This window comes from Lampetra fluviatilis, chromosome 3, assembly GCF_964198595.1.
Source record: "Lampetra fluviatilis chromosome 3, kcLamFluv1.1, whole genome shotgun sequence".
Classification (NCBI taxonomy): Eukaryota; Metazoa; Chordata; class Hyperoartia; order Petromyzontiformes; family Petromyzontidae; genus Lampetra; species Lampetra fluviatilis.
Window position 1 is genome coordinate 23,692,460 of NC_136277.1, and position 20,244 is coordinate 23,712,703.

The 20,244-nt window shown below is 49.1% G+C and overlaps 1 protein-coding gene across 1 annotated transcript; it reads left to right on the plus strand.

The window, feature by feature from the left end:
• The first annotated feature begins 1,136 nt into the window (after positions 1 to 1,136).
• Positions 1,137 to 17,671, plus strand: LOC144955022 (deoxyribonuclease-2-alpha-like). The gene is made up of 7 exons (XM_078885373.1): positions 1,137 to 1,199; positions 4,857 to 4,957; positions 7,272 to 7,422; positions 8,739 to 8,820; positions 10,164 to 10,325; positions 11,200 to 11,397; positions 12,941 to 17,671. The coding sequence occupies exons 1-7, from the start codon at positions 1,197 to 1,199 to the stop codon at positions 13,378 to 13,380; spliced, it is 1,137 nt and encodes a 378-aa protein (XP_078741499.1). The 5' UTR covers positions 1,137 to 1,196; the 3' UTR covers positions 13,381 to 17,671.
• The last annotated feature ends 2,573 nt before the right edge of the window (positions 17,672 to 20,244 follow it).

Genomic DNA, 20,244 nt, shown 5'->3' on the forward strand with positions numbered 1-20,244 from the left:
TTTAATAAAGTAGAACGTGTTGTCTATATTTATTTAAAGTTGCGCATTTTTATGTGACGTCACATTTCTCAACCCCCCTCCCCCCCATCGTCACAAATGTCTGACCCCCCCCCCAGGTGCGCGACGTCATTTATGGACGGCCCCATAGACTGATGGGAACGAACTTTGACAATCTCTAGGCCCGCAGAGAAGAAGGCCTTCCTGGCCCTGATGGCGCGCCTCTGATTGTCCGGCATTGTGAGACACGAATTCGTGGTGGCTTCTGCCGGTTGTGGGGGGGAGGAGGGGAGGAGGGAGGGGGGGAGGAGGGAGGGGGGGAGGAGGGAGGGGGGGAGGAAGGAGGGGGGGAGGAGGGGGGGGAGGAGAGGGGGGGAGGAGGGGGGGAGGAGGGGGGGAGGAAGGAGGGGGAGAGGAGGGAGGGGGGAGGAAGGAGGGGGGAGGAAGGAGGGGGGGAGGAAGGAGGAGGGGAGGAGGGAGGGGGGAGGAAGGAGGGGGGAGGAGGGAGGGGGGGAGGGAGGAGGGTGGGGGGGAGGAGGGGGGGGAGGAGGGAGGGGGGGAGGAGGGGGGGGAGGAGGGGGGGGGAGGGGGGGAGGAAGGAGGGGGGGAGGAAGGAGGGGGAGAAGAAGGGGGGGAGGAGGGAGGGGGGAGGAAGGAGGGGGGAGGAGGGAGGGGGGAGGAGGGAGGGGGGGAGGGAGGAGGGTGGGGGGGAGGAGGGGGGGGAGGAGGGAGGGGGGGGAGGAGGGAGGGGGGGAGGGGAGGAGGGAGGGAGGGAGGAGGGGGGGGAGGAGGGGGGAGGGAGGGGGGGAGGAAGGAGGGGGGGAGGAAAGGGGGAGAAGAAGGGGGGGAGGAGGGAGGGGGGAGGAAGGAGGGGGGAGGAGGGAGGGGGGGAGGGAGGAGGGTGGGGGGGAGGAGGGGGGAAAGGAGGGAGGGGGGGAGGAGGGAGGGGGGGGAGGAGGGTGGGGGGGGAGGAGGGAGGCGGGGGAGGGTGGGGAGGAGGAGGGGGAGAGGAGGGAGGCGGGGGAGGGTGGGGAGGAGGAGGGGGAGGAGACTCACGGCCCCTCCCCTCGACAACTCGGAATCGATTGCCCGGAATCGCCGCCGCGTCTAATCGACTCGGCGGATCGATTCGCTGGCACTTTATTTCCTGATCACGCCGGGCAGGTGGTGGCGTTGTTGCGTGTGGAGCGGCGTTAAATATGGTGAGTGACATTTGTTTAATCTCTTCGCTACTTTTCTCTTTATTCTTGATTTATTTTCCCCATCACTATTAAAGGCGATTGTTTATTTTTGTTTGTTGGTGTATCGTCACTTTTATGCGACCACGCCGATCGCGTCCGCAAAGCTCGTTTTGTATCGATTTGCAGATTTCGTGACTGCAAGAATCCATACTCTTTGGTTCTTTCGGTAGAGCCACTGAATCGTTTTGTATTTTCAAGGCGCTCAGCAGCGGGGCCCGCAATGTGTCTCGTGTGGGGAGCCTGGCTTGGCAATGCCACATCGATAGGCTCCGCCGATCGATGTGCTGTTGAGAGACTCATGCAGCCAGCTATGGCTGCAGGGTTTTGGTAGTACATGTTGTTTATGTCGTTTATTGTGAAAATTCCGTCACAGTTCCTATGGTCACTGTTACATTGCTTTCATGGCTATATTTAGGTGATTTCGAAAAATGTACTGGTTTAGCCATGTTTGTTTGTTGTAGTATGGAGTTAGACTGATGGCCTTAATCTAAGTTGTCTTGTGGTTGTTGTTGTTTGACTTGCATCCCACTGGAATTTGTGCACACAGCGTTGGTGTACGGTGATTTTTTCTGCAATATTTTGCTGCCTTTTCTTGGATTTTCTGTTTGCAATCAGTCACATATTCACTTTAAGATGTTTTTTGGTCATGTTTTTGTTTTCTGTTTGTTGCGGTTGCACCCGATTCAAGAGCCGAATGGCTCACAGGGCTATACCTAATACATGAACTTGAACAATCGAACTCCTCCCGCGTGCCACGATGGACTCTGGGACCCGGGCACTGGAATGTGGAGTTTAGCCGAGCTTCGTATGACGCACGACATCAGTTGACACCGCGTGGTTCCCAGTGGGATGACCGGGCCCCTGGCATACTAACGTGCAATGTAACACCGCGCCTCTAAGATGCAAGGGCAGCCGATGGTTTTGTCGATGTGGGTCACGAAATGAGACGACGTCTTCATGCCGGAGGAATCCGATGAACGACGAAGTTCCTTTTTGACAGATGTCCAGCGACGCTTCTGCGGTCCTCGTCATAGGAACGTGGACAATGAGCGTGCAAATCCACAATCAACTCGAAGCCGTTTGTCACTCCACTGCTGGATGAAGCCCCCCCCCCCCCCCCCCCGGGGGGCCGTGTCAATCATGGGGGTTGTTTGACCATACATCACCACGCCCGTCAGCTTGGATTGGTGGGGGTGTGGGGTCTCCATGTCACTCGCCAGTGATGTGAGCCGTGGTCAGGAATTTAATTACTCTTAGTTCTTTCGGTAAAGTCACGTAGGGAAATTAAAATTAATAATAATATTATTTTATTTTTATAAATTTTAATTTCATTTTTTACCTACGTGACTTTACCGAAAGAACTAAGAGTATGAATCCTTGCAGTCACGAAAGCTTCAAATCTAGAAGGAATTGAATTCACGTTCTTTGGGGGTTAGAGCGCAGTGCGCTAACCGCCGCGCCACCGCTCCCCGACAAATCTGCAATGGTTCAGTGTTGGTGAATTTGGATTGACTCGCTCCTGCCTTGTCGATGCGGTGTGTCATGTAACTCGGTGGTTGAGTGTATACGGCGGTGGGCGAGATCCACATTGCCACGACGGAATTCACTCTGCCCTGTTAAGACGACGTCTCCGGAGTAAGTTATGTTCAGATTCCACGTTTCTGTGACGGGGCCAAGTATTCCCCCTCAGACGCTGCTGACACCCGCTGAACAACAACATTCGCGGCTCAAGTATCAGTTCCCGTCGAAGTGACGAACAGAGTTTCATTTTTAACGGAGACTCGTGACTGCGTTTTAACCCAAAGACCAGCCCTAGTGGTTCCTACCCAATAGCCCTTAGAACCAACACTCGCCCTGACACTACTAACACGATAATAGGGGTTTTCCCTTTTTTTTCTGGCAACAAAACTGAAACCTTTTTACAAGGAATCATGTCTGCATTAACCACAATACTTGTGGTCAAAATGCAAACAAAAACCACACTGATAATATATGCATTGTCCTTGAAGCTGATTGGTCCACACCAGAGACCGCTTTCTTTTGAGCCTCGTCTCAATTGGTGCTCGACCAGAGGACGCCAAAAGGCCTACAGCTAAAAGACAATGCACTATCAAAGTAATGAGGGCTCGGGGTGAGCATCTACATCATTAGACCTTCTTTGCCAGTACCAAAATATAATAATAGGGGTTTTCCCTTGTTTTTGACTAACACGACCAATAACCCCAGCGTCAACGCTAGCCCTAACACCAATACAGACTCTGGACTTTGAAAGTAGTTGTAGCCGCCGCCTTACCTTGACCGCTTCACACTAGCAATCAGTTCCTATGACCACTGTTACATTGCTTTTATAGCTTTATTTTGGTGATTTTGAAAACGTTTTGGTTTAGCCATGTTTGTTTGTTGTAGTACAGAGTTAGACTGATAACTTTAATCTGAATTGTCTTGTGGTTGTTATTGTTTGACTTGCATCCCACTGGAAGTTTTGCACAGCGTCTAAATGCGGTGTTTTTTCTGTAAGACTTTGCTGTTTTTTCCAGGATTTTTCTGTTGCGTGTAGTCACTTTAATATGTTTCCTGTTCATGTTTTTGTTTGTTGCGGTTGCACCGAGTCAAGAGCCGCATGGCTCACAAGGTTATCTCCATATATATAAAAGGCAAAGTTGTGATTATGTGTGTCTGTTCAAAATGTTTAGCGTACTTCCCGACATGCAACAAACTGGAAATTTGCCATGTGGGTACTTTCCAGACTGTGCACCATGCAAAAATTATAAAAATACGCTTTTTTCGGGGGGGGGGGGGGGGGGAGCTCAATAATGCATTTATTTTTTGCACGGCAAGTGAGCTGTGACGTCACAGCTGTCATGTGACCCGTGCACGTGGAAGCGTTACGCATTGTAGTGTAGTGGTTAGCGCGCTGCGCTACGAACCCGGCAACCCGAATTCGATTCCCGCGCACGGCCACCACCGCTGACGATTATTTGAACCAGTCCTGGGCCTCCCCTAGGTCCACTCAGCCTCAAACAATTAACTGGTGTGGTGTGTGAACATCGCCACTGGAGAGACAAAGGCGGCCGGGCGTGGTGAATTAAGTCCCGGGCGATGCCGGGGTAGTAAAGCTAGTACCTAATAAATGAAAATGAAACTATCCATCACACCGGCACAAGCACTAGTCTGACCACAACATAAAATCTACCCCGAGCACTCGCCCTCACGGGCACACAAGGCCGACCCACAACCTTGACTACAACAAGCCGAGCACTAGGCCTGCTGTATGTGATGATGATAATTGTTGATGATGGAGATATTGGTGGTGTTGGTGGTGATTATAGTGTTCATGGTTATATATGATGGTAATCGATTATAGTGATGATAATAATGATAAGGATGACGGTGATAGCTGATTATGTTAACTCAAGACGATGACGACAATGGTGATGATGGTAATTTTGGAAGTTAAATTGTTTATGGTTATATATATATATGATCATATCTTATTATAATGATGATGACGTTGGTGATGGTGCTAATGGTGAAGGTGATGGCACATTGTGATGACGATGGTGGCATTTGCGATGCCGTTGAAGATAGTGATGTTGGTGGTGATGGTGATTTGTCTAGGAAGGAGCGATGTCTCTGGTGGTGTTCCTCCTCTTCTCGATGACGGGAACCACATGGTGTCACGTCTCCTGTCTCAACGGGGAGGGGAAATCCGTGGATTGGTATGTGCCTCTCAGGCTGCCCCACCACGGACACGTGCACCCACTCTCTACAGAGAGACTCGGCTTCACAAGACGGGGCCTCAGGACCGGAGTCTTGATTGAGACTCAACGCTCGGAGACTGGGTATCATCAACATTAGGGTCTTTATCGAGACTCGGCTGCAGAAGACCGAGTCTCGAGATCAGAGTACTGACACTTGGGTGTTAGGAGATCGGGCTTTGTGGTTCTATTTCCAAAAACAAATGTCATGTGACCGCACACGACCAGGATTTGAATTCAAAACTTTCTGATAATGAGTTATATGCTGCATCATCTATTTTAAAGTGATTTGCATTTTGCAGAAATAGGGGAAGTCAGTCATGGCCAGAGGAAGGGTCTTGAGCCTGGACTTGGGCATGGGCAGGAACTTTGATGGAGTTTCAGTGTATGGGGGGTAACAGAGGCAAAATAGTTGTGTTTATTCTCTTGTACTCCACCTGACAAGAAAAGGGAACATTCCGCTTCGTGTGCAGTACCCCATCGGCCGCATGTATTCAGGCTCGCAGCCATTATACCCTGCTGCAGGTGAACTGTTAATGCGTCACCCTATCAAAGGAATTTGAAACTCCTATTCAGCCCTTGGTAAGGCAAAGGTTCCCTAACCCCTGATCAAATTGAAACGGCATCTCAAGATGCTGTTTACAATCGTGGGATGTATAAAGACAACCGCCAGACCCGAAAACAGATGACTGATCCCTATGTTCCACTGCACATGCGAGCCAGCCCCGAGCTGTTGTTGTATATATTGTGTTTTGAAAAAACATTTTTATGAAAAATGTAATTTAATGAAATTATGCATTTTTTAATTATGCAAATACATGCGATTATGCAAATTATGCTCGGCTTTGTTGCCTAGGGGTGTGTTTATTGTGAGTCATTTGTGTGTGATGTGATGCTCAGCTTTGTTGTCTAGGGTTGTATTACAAATCGTGATAATACAATGATTCTCGCTGAACTTTTACTGATTATGATTTTAGTGCAATTATGTCCGGTCTCAGGATTCAGATGTCGCCGCAGGATACAGATCTCATAATTAATATTATTATGCATGAACTTAGGAAGGAACCACTCAGACTCTTCTGTGTTAAGCATCTTTAATATCTAAAAACTCTCTAATATGTGATCGGAATTACCACTACCGTACTCCTGTAGATGGCCTACTCATCGATCCGTACAATTAACCCTCAATGGTTTCGTTGTTAAAACTGAGCGATAGAACAATAGGCTAACTCCTCAGAGTAGCGCGACCATACACGGCGGTAGGAGAAGTCCGTAAATATGACAATATTCATGGGGAGGGGCTGGTCACCCCGTGGTGCCCTTATAAAACTCAACGTTTAACCTACTCACGCCGGCTTGTGCCTGCCCTCACAGTCGGGCATATTTGTGGAATACACCACGCCGCTGTTGACCCTGGCCATTGACCGAGCAACCCAACGTTCCTACCAGCCAGAGGTCGCAAACGGGTTTTGATTCCTTACCCGTACCCGGCCGCACCAGGGTCGCAAACGGGTACCTGTACCCGTACCCGGCTGGGTACGGGTAGCCGGGTATCGGGTAGGGTACGGGTATCGGGTACCCGATTGCGACCTCTGCTACCAGCTCCCTCCGCAGGAATGTGTTTATAGCGGTTCTAACGAGTCAGTGGCTTCCGCTGTGCGGCGTTCTTTGCACTGAACATACCTCGGGTCCCCAGCAGGGGCGCTGGGTCGGCGTGTGGATGTGTGTGTGTCTGTGTGTGTGTATGTGTCTGTGTGTGTGTGTGTCGAACACACGGCGCTCTTGGCTGCGCCATCAGTCTCTCCACCGCGGGGTGGTTGCTGAGTCTGCACGCTGCTCACGTTGGCGGCGGTGTTGCATTTTTTCTTGGAACTCGCTGAATCCATATATATAAGAAAATCTATTACATAAAAAAATAGGCAATATCACTGTAAATATATGTTTTTGGAAAAGGCATATATACAACACTGTTCAAGAGGCGCCAGTTTTGTGTTCCACTGCAGTCGAGATGTATATAGACGATTCTCTGACATCACACACACACGTCATTAGCACCGCCTCTGGCCCTGCTTGTGAGGCTGGCATATCACGGTGCGGTTCCGGGTCAGCTCCGTAAATAGCCAATTTAAAACCACCCGAACAGCGAGGGCCCCCGGCTTGGCTCGGATGTGCCAGTGGAAAATAGGTTTTGGATACTGACTCAATGTCCAAAGGTGGTACCCATGATGGAGTTCCGTGTGCTGCGTCCCCACCCTTCCCCAACCGCGTCTCGCAGGTTCATAGTCTACAAGCTGCCTAAGGGAAAAGATTACCTCTACTTGGACAAATCAACGCAGAGCTGGCAGAAGGCCCAAGTTGATGTCGATGACAATTCCAGCCCTGTTTACCAGACGGTCAACCAGCTCTACAACGGGAACACGACCGAGGTGAGACCCAAACAGTGCCAACGAGAGGCCCAAATACTTATCAAGGCGAGGCCCGAACACCGCCACCAAGATGATTAATTATGAGTGGTTAGATCTATAACCTGAAAACCATCAAAGGTCATCCTTGTGAACAAGACCATGCTGACATGTTTGTCGTAATGGACTGTTTCCACCCCCCCTGGTGAAAAAAGATTGGGATTTTATCAGTTTGGATGAAAGATTAGGTCAAACATCTCAGCACAGTGCCATCCTGATAATATGCATTGAGAGTCTCCCTTAAGATGTCATCAACACGATCAAAGCTATTGAAAAGTGAGGCCTGAACACTCACCAAGGTGACTGACCTCTTGTTCCCAACCTCAGAGTCCATGGCTGCTCAGCTGTTGCGCAAAAACCATCCCCTTCATCCCCCACACATGCTCCCCTGAGCGAGCACTGTTCCCCGGACGTGAGAGCGAAGGGGACATTCCGATTCGCATCTTGGAACCAAAACAAACGCGGCCAAAACCTCATCGACTTGGCGGTTTGCTCCTGAGTTGGCGAATAGGAGGCACAGGAAGATTTTCACCGGAAAGGCAAACAAAAGGAACCGCTAGCGTGAATCGGCCCCATTGGCAAGTGGCTGTGACGCGATGCTGTTTTTATCCCGAGCGCGTCAAGTATAATGATGATAATAATCAGGTTTAGTCGCATACAGCGTCGTCGTTATTCATGCAATTTGCACGTCATAATCTCTTGCGGGACCACAGACAAGTTGGGAAGCAACAGCCAGGCAGTGAGCCAGCTCTACCAGAAATTGCCTGAGCTCTGCAGTCCTCTGGATATTAAGATGTTTTTAGCCGTACAGACAGGAAAGATCAGGATCAGAATATTGAAATATACTGGAAGCATCTGATGAGCTTATACAGCTCTTTTTTACAGATGTCCAGTAGGGGCGGGTAAGAAAGTTACAACAACAAACACTACAAAAACAGGATCGTAGTGCAAAGTTCAGGAAAGTTAAACAAATCACCCAAAACACGTACAAATAAAACGAAACCATCCCCATCCTACCAGGCAAAGCCCGCTAAGGTATTAACTTATTTTGCAGAAGCGACCTGGCCACAAATGATTGGTCAGCAAAGTGACCAATTATTTCTATATTTATCACAGCAAAATTATTTCAATTATCTCAATGCACGTTTCTGAATGTGGAGGGGAAGGCAGTCATGGCCAGAGGAAAAGATTATCTTCTGATATCATATTTGTAGTGTTCTTTATGAGCCTCTCCTCGTTGCGTTCATTGCGACACCCGCTCATTGTCGTGTGGCGTGCAGGCCGGCGACGTCGCCTTCGTTCTCTATAACGATGAACCACCCAACTCCCCTCGCTACGACAGCATCTGCGGCCACACCAAAGGTGGGGGCCCACATCACGCTGTCCCTTGCACCCCGCCCACCCTCGCGCTTCACGGATGGAGGGGGCGGGGTGGGGGGAACTTGAGTTCGGATCTCACTGTTTTTGGTGACTCAGGAGAAATTGGACACCAATGAGGAAGGGCATCGTCTAATACTGGGGAGGGGTGGTATTGTGGTTGCGTGAATAGCCGTTGCCTCGGTTTGCTTGACGAGTGTGGGATAGAACTAGGGCTGGGCTAGCATCTAGTTTGCTAGTGCATTTAGGTTATGGCTACTACTAGGGTGTAATTGGCTGGTGTGATTAGGATTTGAGGCAGAGCTATTTCTGAGTTTTTGTTGGTTGGTTGTGGTTCTGGAAATAAATTTGGCTGCTGTTACGATCTGGTTGGCTATTGCAGTGTGGATGAGGGCTCAGGTTTTAGTTTTGTTGGTTACTTTTGTTAAGTGTCAGGATCATGGATAGAGCCATACCCCTACATGCCACACGTTGGCAATGTGGCTCCTTCCTTCCTCTTGGTTGACCTTACCCACCGGGTGTTCCGTAATAGAGGAGGAGGAGGCGGTGAGGGCAGTCACAGGCCTCGTGGCTGCATCAGAAGGACCGTGACGGCCAAGACTTTGGGATTGGAGGGGAGCTCGTCCGGAGGCTCTGCCAGGAGGGCCTCCTGGGAAGGTCGCTCATTTGGACAATTTCCAAGGAAGGGGAGGGACTGCAGGAGCTGGCGCCGGAGGTTGGATGGTGGTTTATTCTCTTTCGGTGTTAGCTCCCACCCTTGAGCGGGTAATGGTGGCTGTGAACGCCGGTAATCCAGCACTGTCGAGGCAGCGAGGGTTGGTGGATCGTACACATATCGTTAAACTCCCTTCCCGTGGACAAGGAGGTGCCATACCCTGGCTAGCCAGAAGAAGGCAGTACAGCAAGTGGACCAATCTCCATCTGTTTCCATCTGTATGGGATAGATTATTGCCCCCTTGCACGCTAAGCTTTCTCTGGGTGCTCTGGTTTCCTCTGACATGTAATCACGAAGTAATCGTTTGATATTGCATTAATAGGATCACAGGGCTTGGGGAGGGTTACTCATGCCTCCGAGTAATTCTCTCTCTTCATGAGTGGGCGAAACACTCTGCGGCGCATCGCAATTATAAATTATTACGTAAATATCATTGCTGTTTTTACACGAGGTTCAGGGCTAGGTCTGGTGTCACAGTAAGGACTCGTGTCCTCCACCACAAGCAGTTTGCCCTTGGCCCCCTTTCTCCCACGTATGGCATTGCCCCTGTGCTGGTCACACGCCGGCCGCTGCTGCTGCCCCTGCTACCCCTGCTGCCCCTTCCCCTGTGCAGGCGTCGTGATGCTGGACGGGGCGGGCGGCTTCTGGCTCGTGCACAGCACGCCGCACTTCCCGCCGTCGGTGCCGGGGCCGTTTGCGTGGCCCCACACGGCGCTGCGCTACGGCCAGTCCTTCCTGTGTGTCTCCTACGGTTTCGACCAGTTCAGCGACATCGGTGGGCGCGCTGTGTTACGCACGCACGCACAACAACAAGAACGAAAACGATTCTATTCTATTTTGTTGTATTTATAAAGTGCCTTTCACCAAGGCGTTTAACAATAATTGTTGACTACAGTACAAAATGGTAAGATAAGGGATGGGGATCAGGTAGTGACTAGGGAGGGTGGAGGTAGCGATGTGGAGGCTGCGGCAGTGGTGGCATTAAGGGCGTTAGGCAAGAGGCCACGTGACCTAGGTGCCATGGGTTGACTGGCTGAGATGAGTGGCAGTTAGCTGCACCAGCTGTGCCCCCTACTGGTCAAACTGCGCCAGAGTTACGCACACACACGCACAAAGACATTCCTGCATGTAACCGGTAGGTGGTGTTAGCGAGCATCTGTGAAGGAGGGCGCAGCGCACGAGAGAAGTTGGCGTGACCAGCATCTCGCGTGACCAAGCTGCCTTTATCTCCCCGGTGTTTCCCACCATGTTTTGTAGCCCCGCAGCATACAACACCAATCATGAACAGTGGCCATCCATCCATGCGCTATCCAGGCTCAACGCTGCTTATCTCCTGAGAGTTTGGAGAGAACTGAGTAGCTTGACAAACTTGCGAGGGTTATCTCTGAGTAATGGGTACAGACTGCGATAACAAACGCTTATTTCACTGGCTTGGTCATAGGCTTCTCACGTACATATGTGATGATGCTGATGATGCTTATAATAATAGTGCTATCGGTGATGACGTCGATAATGACGACGAAGATGACGATCGTGGCGCTGACATGAAAATGATGATATTGATAGTGACAATGATGGTAACAATGATGACGACGTTGATGACGTTGATGACGTTGATGACGGTAATGACGCGGCGATATTTATCACAGCCCTGCAGCTGCGCTACAACGAGCCAGACCACTACAGCTGCCAAGTCGGGGCCCAGCTCCAGGACAAGTTGCCCGACCTGCAGGCACTGTGCGCCAAAACGAAACTGCAGGTGGAGTCCACGACGCGTGTTGTCGAGCTCACCTCCTCCGCCGGGAAAACCTTCCGCAGCTTCGCCAAGACACACCACTTCGACGACGGTGGGTCACGTCGTCGTCCGTCCGTGGTGCACGCACTCGCCGGTCCACATAGAGGCTCGCTTGTTGGACTGGCCTGGCCGCCCCCTCCCCGTACTGCTTGTAGTCACGCCCGGGCTTGTAGTCTGCCTTGGAGAGGGTTCAAGTTTATGTAGTTTAACCTGGTGAGAATTCATCGGCGGCAGTCACCTGGGTGATATAAATGATGGAGGCAGAATGGATATAATGCAAACAACACGGTACAGCGATGAATAAGATGGAAGTTGAATCCAACACAAGCAAATAAGAATGAGAGTAAAAACAACATGGTTTCATAGGAAATGGAAAACAGTGCTGAAACATAATTAATAAGAAATTCAATTAATATCCCATAACAAAAGTTGGCCTCGGACAAATTACTTTAAAAAACTCTCATAGTAAAACTACGTTACAGAAACATCAACACAGACTTGGGATATAGTGTGTAAACAGGTACATGATTTGTGTCAAATACAACTGCAAGTGAATTTATAATCAAGAATCGACAGCTTGACATCAAGTTGTAATTCAGATGGGAGAGTGTGGGCGATTCTCAGTTATAAGCTGCTGCTGGTGGTGGACAGTCTCTTTATAGAATGAATGCTTTTACACATTTTTTTATCCCACGATTATGATACCGATTTACAGGATGCTTAAATGTCTGTGCAATTCAAAGTGCATTGCATCACATCTCATCTCAATTACTGTCGTGCCCCAGAAGCAACTCTCCCGGCGCAGCACAAGTTGAACACAGCACCGTTCTGCATATGGGGAGGGCATAATGATGATGGGCTGAGTCAAACTCCGGAATGGGATTTCAACTCGAGACTCTTCAGTAGTGAGTTGAGGGCTTGCTGTGACTAGCTAATGCCCCTCTTATGCTGACCCGCTTATAATTGCCTCTCCATGTGTGCACACGTCAGACCTAATACGTGGAAGTGGTGGCATCTAAGCCCAAAAGCTTAAATCGCCTCCCCGTGTGTACGTGTGTGTGTGTGTACGTGTGTGTCTACGTGTGTGTACGTGTGTGCGTACGTGTGTGTACGCACGCGTGTGTGGGGAGCGGCAGTGCAACGGTAAGCGAGTCGCACTACGAACTCGGCGACCCGAGTTCAATTCCCACTCACGGCCTTAATTGGTGTTGGCTAACAGCACTTTCCCCAATAGTCTGTTCAAGGCTATATGGGGAATCTTGTGTATGTGTTGGCCGTGTGGGTGTGGGGAGCAGTAGTGCAGCAATTAGTGTACTGCCCTACGAACTCGGTGACCCGAGTTCAATTCCTGCTCACTACCAACACCAGTGACAATTATCTGAACCGGTCCTGAACCGAGGTCGACTTAACCTCAAATGATTACTTGGTGCGGTGCGTCAATATCGCCGCTGCGGAGACAAAGGCGGCCGGGCGTGGTGTTGGCCACCTAACCCCTCGTGTGCCATGCCCGCCTTGATATTTTGTCGCTAACAGCACTCGCCCGGACAGTCTGTTAAAGGCTATATGGGAGATCTTTGTCTTTGTGCGTGCGTCAGATCTGTACGTTGACTTGGTGGCACCCAACCTCAAGAGCAGCCTCTACCTGGAATCGTGGGTCCACGGCGTCGGGGTGTTCGACTCAAACTGCTCGGGCGAGTTCTGCGTTTGCCGCGTCTCTTCCATCTCCCTGCCGAGCGTTGCCCCTTTCTCCTCCGAGGAGGACCACTCCAAGTGGTGTGTGTCGCAGACGGGCGGGTCCACCGGCGGCGGGGCCTGGACCTGCGTGGGGGACATCAACCGTAACCGCGGCGAGGAGTACCGGGGGGGCGGAACAGTGTGCACCGATGACCCCACCATCTGGGCCGCCTTTGCCAAGGCCACGACCCGCGTGGAGCCCTGCCCTGCTGGGCCGCGAGACAATAACAACAACAGGGGGTCGTGTGACTGTGCTGTGCCCGCATGCCGTGCCGGCTACGTTGGCTTGCCTGGCTTGTAGGGGCTATGAGGAGGGTAAAGGGGTTAACGCAGAGTCTGAAGTGCATAACGCTCTTTAGCGCGGAGACTCCCCGATTAGCTTCATTAACTTGCGAGGGTTATCTCATGGTAATGGGTAGAGTCTGCTATAACAAACGCTTATTTTGCTTGCTTGCCTAGATCGTACGAGTGAACACACAGCAATTGGTGTGCGCACCGCCATACGGCTAGAGACTCTTTGATTGCCTGGCTCGTAGGGGTTAACGGTCATGGGTACTAACTGCTACGGGGTCTTGAATGGGCACCACTGTAACATAGAGACTAGGCACTGGCTTGCCTAGCTTCTAAGGGTTAACAGTGATGGGTACATGCCACTATAGCAAAGGACTTCCCTGTTGCACTGGCTTGCCCGGCGTGTAGAAGTTGCAAGGGTTCAGAGTTTAATTATTTGACACAGTCTGAGGTGTTTGATGCTGTAATAGTGAAACTCTGTTAATGGGATGGGTTGACTAACTTTTAAGGGTTAACACTGATAAATAGGCGCTCACCGCTACTTTGCGGAGGCTTGATTATTGTGCTGGGATTGCCTGGCTTGTAAGAATTAACACAGGGTCTTGGGTACGTAATTGCTGTAACAGAGACTCTCAATGTAATAGCGCCTCCCAGCTTGTAAGGGTTCACGTGAAATAAGGGGTGGTATGCAATGAGGCTCGCTTAATGTACCGGCTTGCGGTTTGTGGGAAACTCACTCGAGCGCAAATAATGTGCAAGTAATACTCTGTCGAGTGTTTTTTTAATGTGGAATCTCACAATTGGGTTACCTTAGCTGGACTGCGATGTAAATAATCTCTGCGATGCACATGGATACTTCCTTGTGGCACTCGCTCGTTGGGTTTGTCATTTTGCATTGCCGACGTGACAGATTGTGCTTTTTTTGGTGAATCGCGTTCATTTGCCCGGTGTAAGCTCCTGGCCCACAGTTTGAGCGACGAGCTCCGCTTTGGCGTTCAGGGTTTCTCTCAAACCCCAATCCTCGCGATTCGCTGTCGCACGTCTTCTTGAGTTTTGTACCAAGTGTCATGCGTTCAAATACAAATCCAGAGGTTACAAGCTGCACACGCCTCGTGATTGCGAAAACATGTTCCACTTGTAATTAGAGAACGGAAGTTCTAAGTATGTGTGTCCCTCATGGCGCAGAGATGATTATTAATTATGAATGATGATTAATGATGACGTCACCCTGCTGCTGTTGCTCTATTTAAGACCTGGAGCCAGAGCAGAGCTTCACCATTCTGGCGAATTGCCCGATGATGGTGGATGCAATTACCAGCGAAACGTCGTACTCAAAAATTGTAAATGTTGTGGTTTCACACTTCAACACACCGGTGGGCTAAAGCAGTGAACTATTTGTCTTTTGTCAACGTGACACTTTTTTACTGTTTGGCCGTATCGGGTGGTGGAGGGTTACGACACATTTATAAATAGCGCGATCTAAACCCAAAAACGTTGATTATGAATAATATTGGTCGCGAAAGCCTACGTGTTAAACAGAGATGATTATTAATTGAAGTTAAGACGATTTGTGTGTAGGTGCGTTACATGGTGGCACAGTGGTTAGCACACTGCACAACGAGCCTGGCGACTCATTCGGCCACCTTCAGTGACGAACATGTGAAATGGTTTTGGACTTCCCAAGGCCAACTCGGCCTTCTATGTGTGCCTAGTGCGGTGTGTGACACGTTACCATTGGGGAGACAAATGCAGCCCAGACGGGGTCCTGGCCACCACCCACCCCTCTGTGTTCTGTGTTGGCCTTCACAGGTGCTCTCTAACGGCACTTGCCCCAACAGTCTGTTAAAGACCGTACGGCGGATGTTTGTCTTTGTACGTGAAGTGCCCGAACTGATGCAGAAGATAATAGCTCTGTATGTCATGGGATGGGGGTGCGCTACTGGACATCTGTGAAGAAGAGCTGCATTACTCATCAGATTCCACCAGTCTAAATATTCTGATTTTTGCAGTAATGGGGCACGTGCAAGTAGGTACCGACTGAATTAGTATTTGAATGGAGAAGACACATGACTGGGGTATTATTGTGCACGCAATGTGTGATGATAATTATGTTAATGTACAATTTTTGGGCTCCCACCTGACCAGTTATATAGGGCTCTATAGGCTGCAGGGCGCCACAGTTTCGAGATGTTAACTGCCTCGTCTGGTATACAGGAGGTCGTTGGTTCGACCCTGACGCCTGTATATTTGGAGTTTGCATGTCTCTGTCCCCGTGGTCACGTGGATTTTTCTCCAGGTTCTCTGGGGTTTCCCACCCACATTTAGAAACATGCGTTTAGAGTATTTGGCTGCTATAAATTTCCACATGATAAGCCACTTAGTTGAGCTATCATTTGTGGACAGGTCGCTTCTGAAAAAGAGCTATATGGCTCAGTGGGCCTTATCTGGTAAAATAAAAGTAAGAATCATCGTTTTTAATAGTTTTAGCATTCGCACATCCGGCAGAGAAAGCTCTCATGATGATGCCACTGCCATTCAATTATTCGTATTAGCTGCATGAATTCTAGAATATATATATTTTATACAAAGTGTTTTTTGTTACTGGCCACTTGGCATATTGGGCCTGTGCTCAGAAACCGTGATGATGATACACGTATAATACTGGTAGGAACGAAGTGAACCAGCCTACAATAGATTATATCGTCCGTCCGTCCGATGTCCGATTAGGTGTAGCAACATCGCCCCCTACTGCAAACACTTGGCAGGACCCTACAAAAAAATTTAGACTCAGTGAGGCTTTCCTGGCTAAACAAGTGTATCAGTGAGGCTTTCCTGGCTAAACAAGTGTAACATTCCCTTATAATTCCCTGAGATAGTTTTTAATTAAAACATTTAAATTAAGAATTAACTCACAGCGGCCTACAGCTAGGCCTAAAGCCTAGAACTAGGCCTCAAACTCTCCCTTCGTATCGTACCCCCGCCATTTCATTTTATTATAGCCATTCATTTGTTCGTTCCTACCAGCCCACCCCGCAGGGACCTGTTATCTACGATTTGCAGCCTGTCAGCCAACACTGGTATAAACATGGGCATTTTCGTTCCTTTTCTATTATGTACATCCACAGTAAACTTGCGCACAAACACGTCGTTGACCACAAGTACCCCGTCCCTCTGTTAGCCCCCCCCCTCCCGATACGTTCCATTCATTGGCTACCACATTCTGATAAGCCCCTCCCCTCCCTCCCCCCTTAACTGGTACTTAAGAGCTTGCCTCCCTCACTTGATGCAGCAAATCTGGCTGTGACGGTCCCACCTGATGACGGAGACTTGTGTTGCCTCGGAAACGTCGTTATTTTCATTGTTTTATTTTTATTAATTTTAATTTCATTTTTTACCTACATGGTGACTTTACCGAAAGAACTAAGAGCAGGAAGGGGGAGTCGCTGCTGCTCACGTCACTCGGCCTGCTGCCGTGGCTCGTGTGCAGTGCCTCCACTCGGCTATGGGCCACTTCAGCCCGTCGTGTTGATGGGGTGGGGGGCTATAGGGGACTGAGCCCCCCCCCCCCCCCTCTGCTCAAGGCTCAGCCCTCCTAAATTCTTATAGTTTAATTCTAGATTTGAAGGTTTTTTCGGTAAAGTCACGTGGGTAAAAAATAAAATTAAAATTAATAAAATTAATAATAGAAATAAAATAATAATCTTATATTTCGATTTAAAGCGTTCGTGACTGCAGGGATTCATCTTCTTGGTTCTTTCGGTAAAGTCACGTAGAAGGGAAATAATAAAATGATAAAAATAAAACATAATAACATAATAAAATAATATTTTATTACGTTTTATTTTTATTATTTTATTATTTTCCTTCTAATAATACAAATATAACATAATAAAATAATATTTTATTATCATGTTTTATTATTTCCCTTCTACGTGACTTTACCGAAAGAACCAAGAAGAATACTCTGATAGTTTAGGCATTGAGCCTCACACGGGGGGAGCTGCCGCCAGGCATTATGCCCCATTAGGAGCCCTGTTGGCGTCTTCCAGTCACCATTGTTTTCTGTACCCCTCGAATTTTTGTATGCCCCCCCACCCGACCCCCCCCCTTAAACAACATGACGCTACAGGGTTCCTTTTGGTCAGTTGCTGCACTGGAGACTCTCTGGCTTGTCATGTTTTGACACAGTGCCGGGCAGGTTTTAAAACGACCCCTCCATGTCCATATAGTGAACAAGCATTTTTTGTTGACCTCTTCCTGAAATGTCGTGTCTGATGTCTTCTACAACGTAAAAATAAACTTCGGCGTGTATATTTTAATTGGTGTTATGTGTCAATCCGTCTGTACGAGATGCCAGCCTAATAATTAGAGGATTCTGATGTCGTGATACGTGACATTTATTTTTGCATGATGCGAAATGTGTGCGAGCGCCTAACAAGCCATTCTGGGTGCTTTGAAAAACGGCCATGGTCACGAAATACCGCCGATTATTTACCGTGCAAAAAAAAATATTTTTTAAGGCCACATGTTATTGATGAATGAGTTTCATAGTAATTGTTTTGTTTACTGCACCATTGGTAACACAGCAGCATCACCAAGAAGACAGTTGTGTAACCTCTGGAAGATGACCGCCTCTCAACCACGAGGTGTATTCTGTACTCTGATGCGTTGATGTGCGATGAAAAGGGTCATTGCCCAAAACGTCGCCTATTTTACGTATGTAATTTTTCTCCCACTTGAGGCCACAGTGTGATCGACTGTTGAGATAACTTGCGCAGATAAAACGAGGCACAACGAGCGACCGCGTGGAGCTGGCTCGCATGTCACTGGCTTGCCCGGCTTGTCGTGCCACTGCTGAACAGTTCAGCTCGTCACAGGTTGCCTCATTTCCACGGCCGCTAGGAACCGTGCTAGAGCAGTGGCCGAGTGCATTTGGCACGGGCCCTGGTCCGAGAAATACAACGGTGGGGGGAGGGGTGGAGTGCTCTCTCGCTGTCTATTTCCCCCTCTGTACAGCCCGGCACCTGGGCTCACCCGGCCTCTGTGGGGCCCGGTGCAGTTGTGCTGCCTGCACGCCCAAAACCTGTGCGAGAGCCAAGCCAGCGCCCATTCACACGGCAGCAGCCCACTCTGATGACACTGTGCAACACGATTTTTGTTCCTGGGTAGTAAGTGTTATCTTCCTATTGCTTATGCCTCAAAAGTATAGAAAATGGCTATTATTATCCACAAACTTTGCTTTTGTGACCAGGACTTTATGTTAAGGAATGACACAAATGCACACCACGTTTTCTCATTGAAAATAGGTACATTTCAAAATATCACTGTCTTGGTCACAAAACAAAGTCTGTGGGGAATAATAGCCATTTTCTGTGCTTTTGAGGCATAAGCAATTAGAAAATAACACTTACTACCCAGGAACAAAAGTGTATTATGTTTTTGTTACACAATGTTACGTATCTTGAACTTCTTTCTGATTAGAACCGGTTGTGGTTGGTTCTCGAGTGTGGCAGAGCCAACCTTGGGAAGGGTGCGGGCCGCTTTCAGCCGGGCCCACGACAGAGCCAGTGGCGAGGTCACGGGGGGTTGCTTCTGTGATTTTTTTACTATAAAAATGTTTTAGCAGGTAAGGCCCACTGCTCTTTTGAGCTCTTTTGAGCTCTTTTTCAGAATTGGCCTGGCTATCACAAATGATAGCGCAATGAAGTGGCTTATCGTGTGTAAATGTCCCAGCCTTCTGATGTTGCTCACCCACCCGGCCAAAATAACGCAATTAAAGGCTTCCCCCCGCCCCTTATGGGGGGTTAACCATAATTCACCTTGGTAGTGTGAGTTGAAGTGGGAGGTAATACCGATTTAGATAACACTCGTCACTGATGTTTGCCCCGGCTGGGAATTGAACTCGTCTTGCTGGGTGTATAGAGGAGTGTGCTGAAATCGCTACCCGCTGTGCCACCGGTCCACATTTCTCAGAATTTACCAAATGTCTAAAATGTATTTCTGATCTTTCTATTCTAATATTTTCAACGATGAATCACATTTCAGCACTCTAGTCCTTCCAGAACATCTTTAGAATTGACATCGGTCACTCACGGCCGGCTCTGTATCTTATTGAGTCCGACTACTGAAAAAGAGAGACATACACATGCATGGCAAGTGGCTATATATTTGGCAAATACACGTATACAGGAAGAAAAATACATCTGCTGTAATCTATGCCACATGCGGACACAAGAGACATGAGAAGACTCCCATGGGAGTGGGGGGTGGGGGGGTTGTCAGGTGCGGCTTCTCCGGTAACGCCTTCAGCTCCCTCTCGCATTCAGGGCCACGCAGCTCAGGCAATTGTTGGCAGCCAGCTGCCTTGTTCGCTCGTCTGTTGTTTTCCGCGCGCTCCGAATCATTCGCGGTCTCTTCTTGAGAGCGAAGGAAACATGCGCAAGCTGCATATTCCAAATGATTCTTACAATCGCAACATATCACGATCCACCACACAGCCCATGCCGAGAGCTGAGCCGAGCTCTAAACACCGTGGCTCCCATGGGACTGTCTACCCGAGCTGCCCCAAGTTGGTCCGATATCTCCCAGAACTCAAGCTTGAAGGACAGCACGAGTTATATATATATATAAATGGCGTTTCCATGATCTGCCAGGTTAGTCAAGTCGAGTAAGATCTGCCAGCAGATCTGTCTCGGAGAGAGATCGGAGTCAAAGGTCAAAATCACTTTTGCTGAACAAGTTGAATTAAACTCATTGATTGCTCCGCCCATGGGGCCGTCCATAAATGACGTCACGCGATTTTGGATGATTTGACCCCCCCCTCCCCTTCGTCACACGCTCACAAAAAGTCAGACCCCCCCTCAAATATGATGTC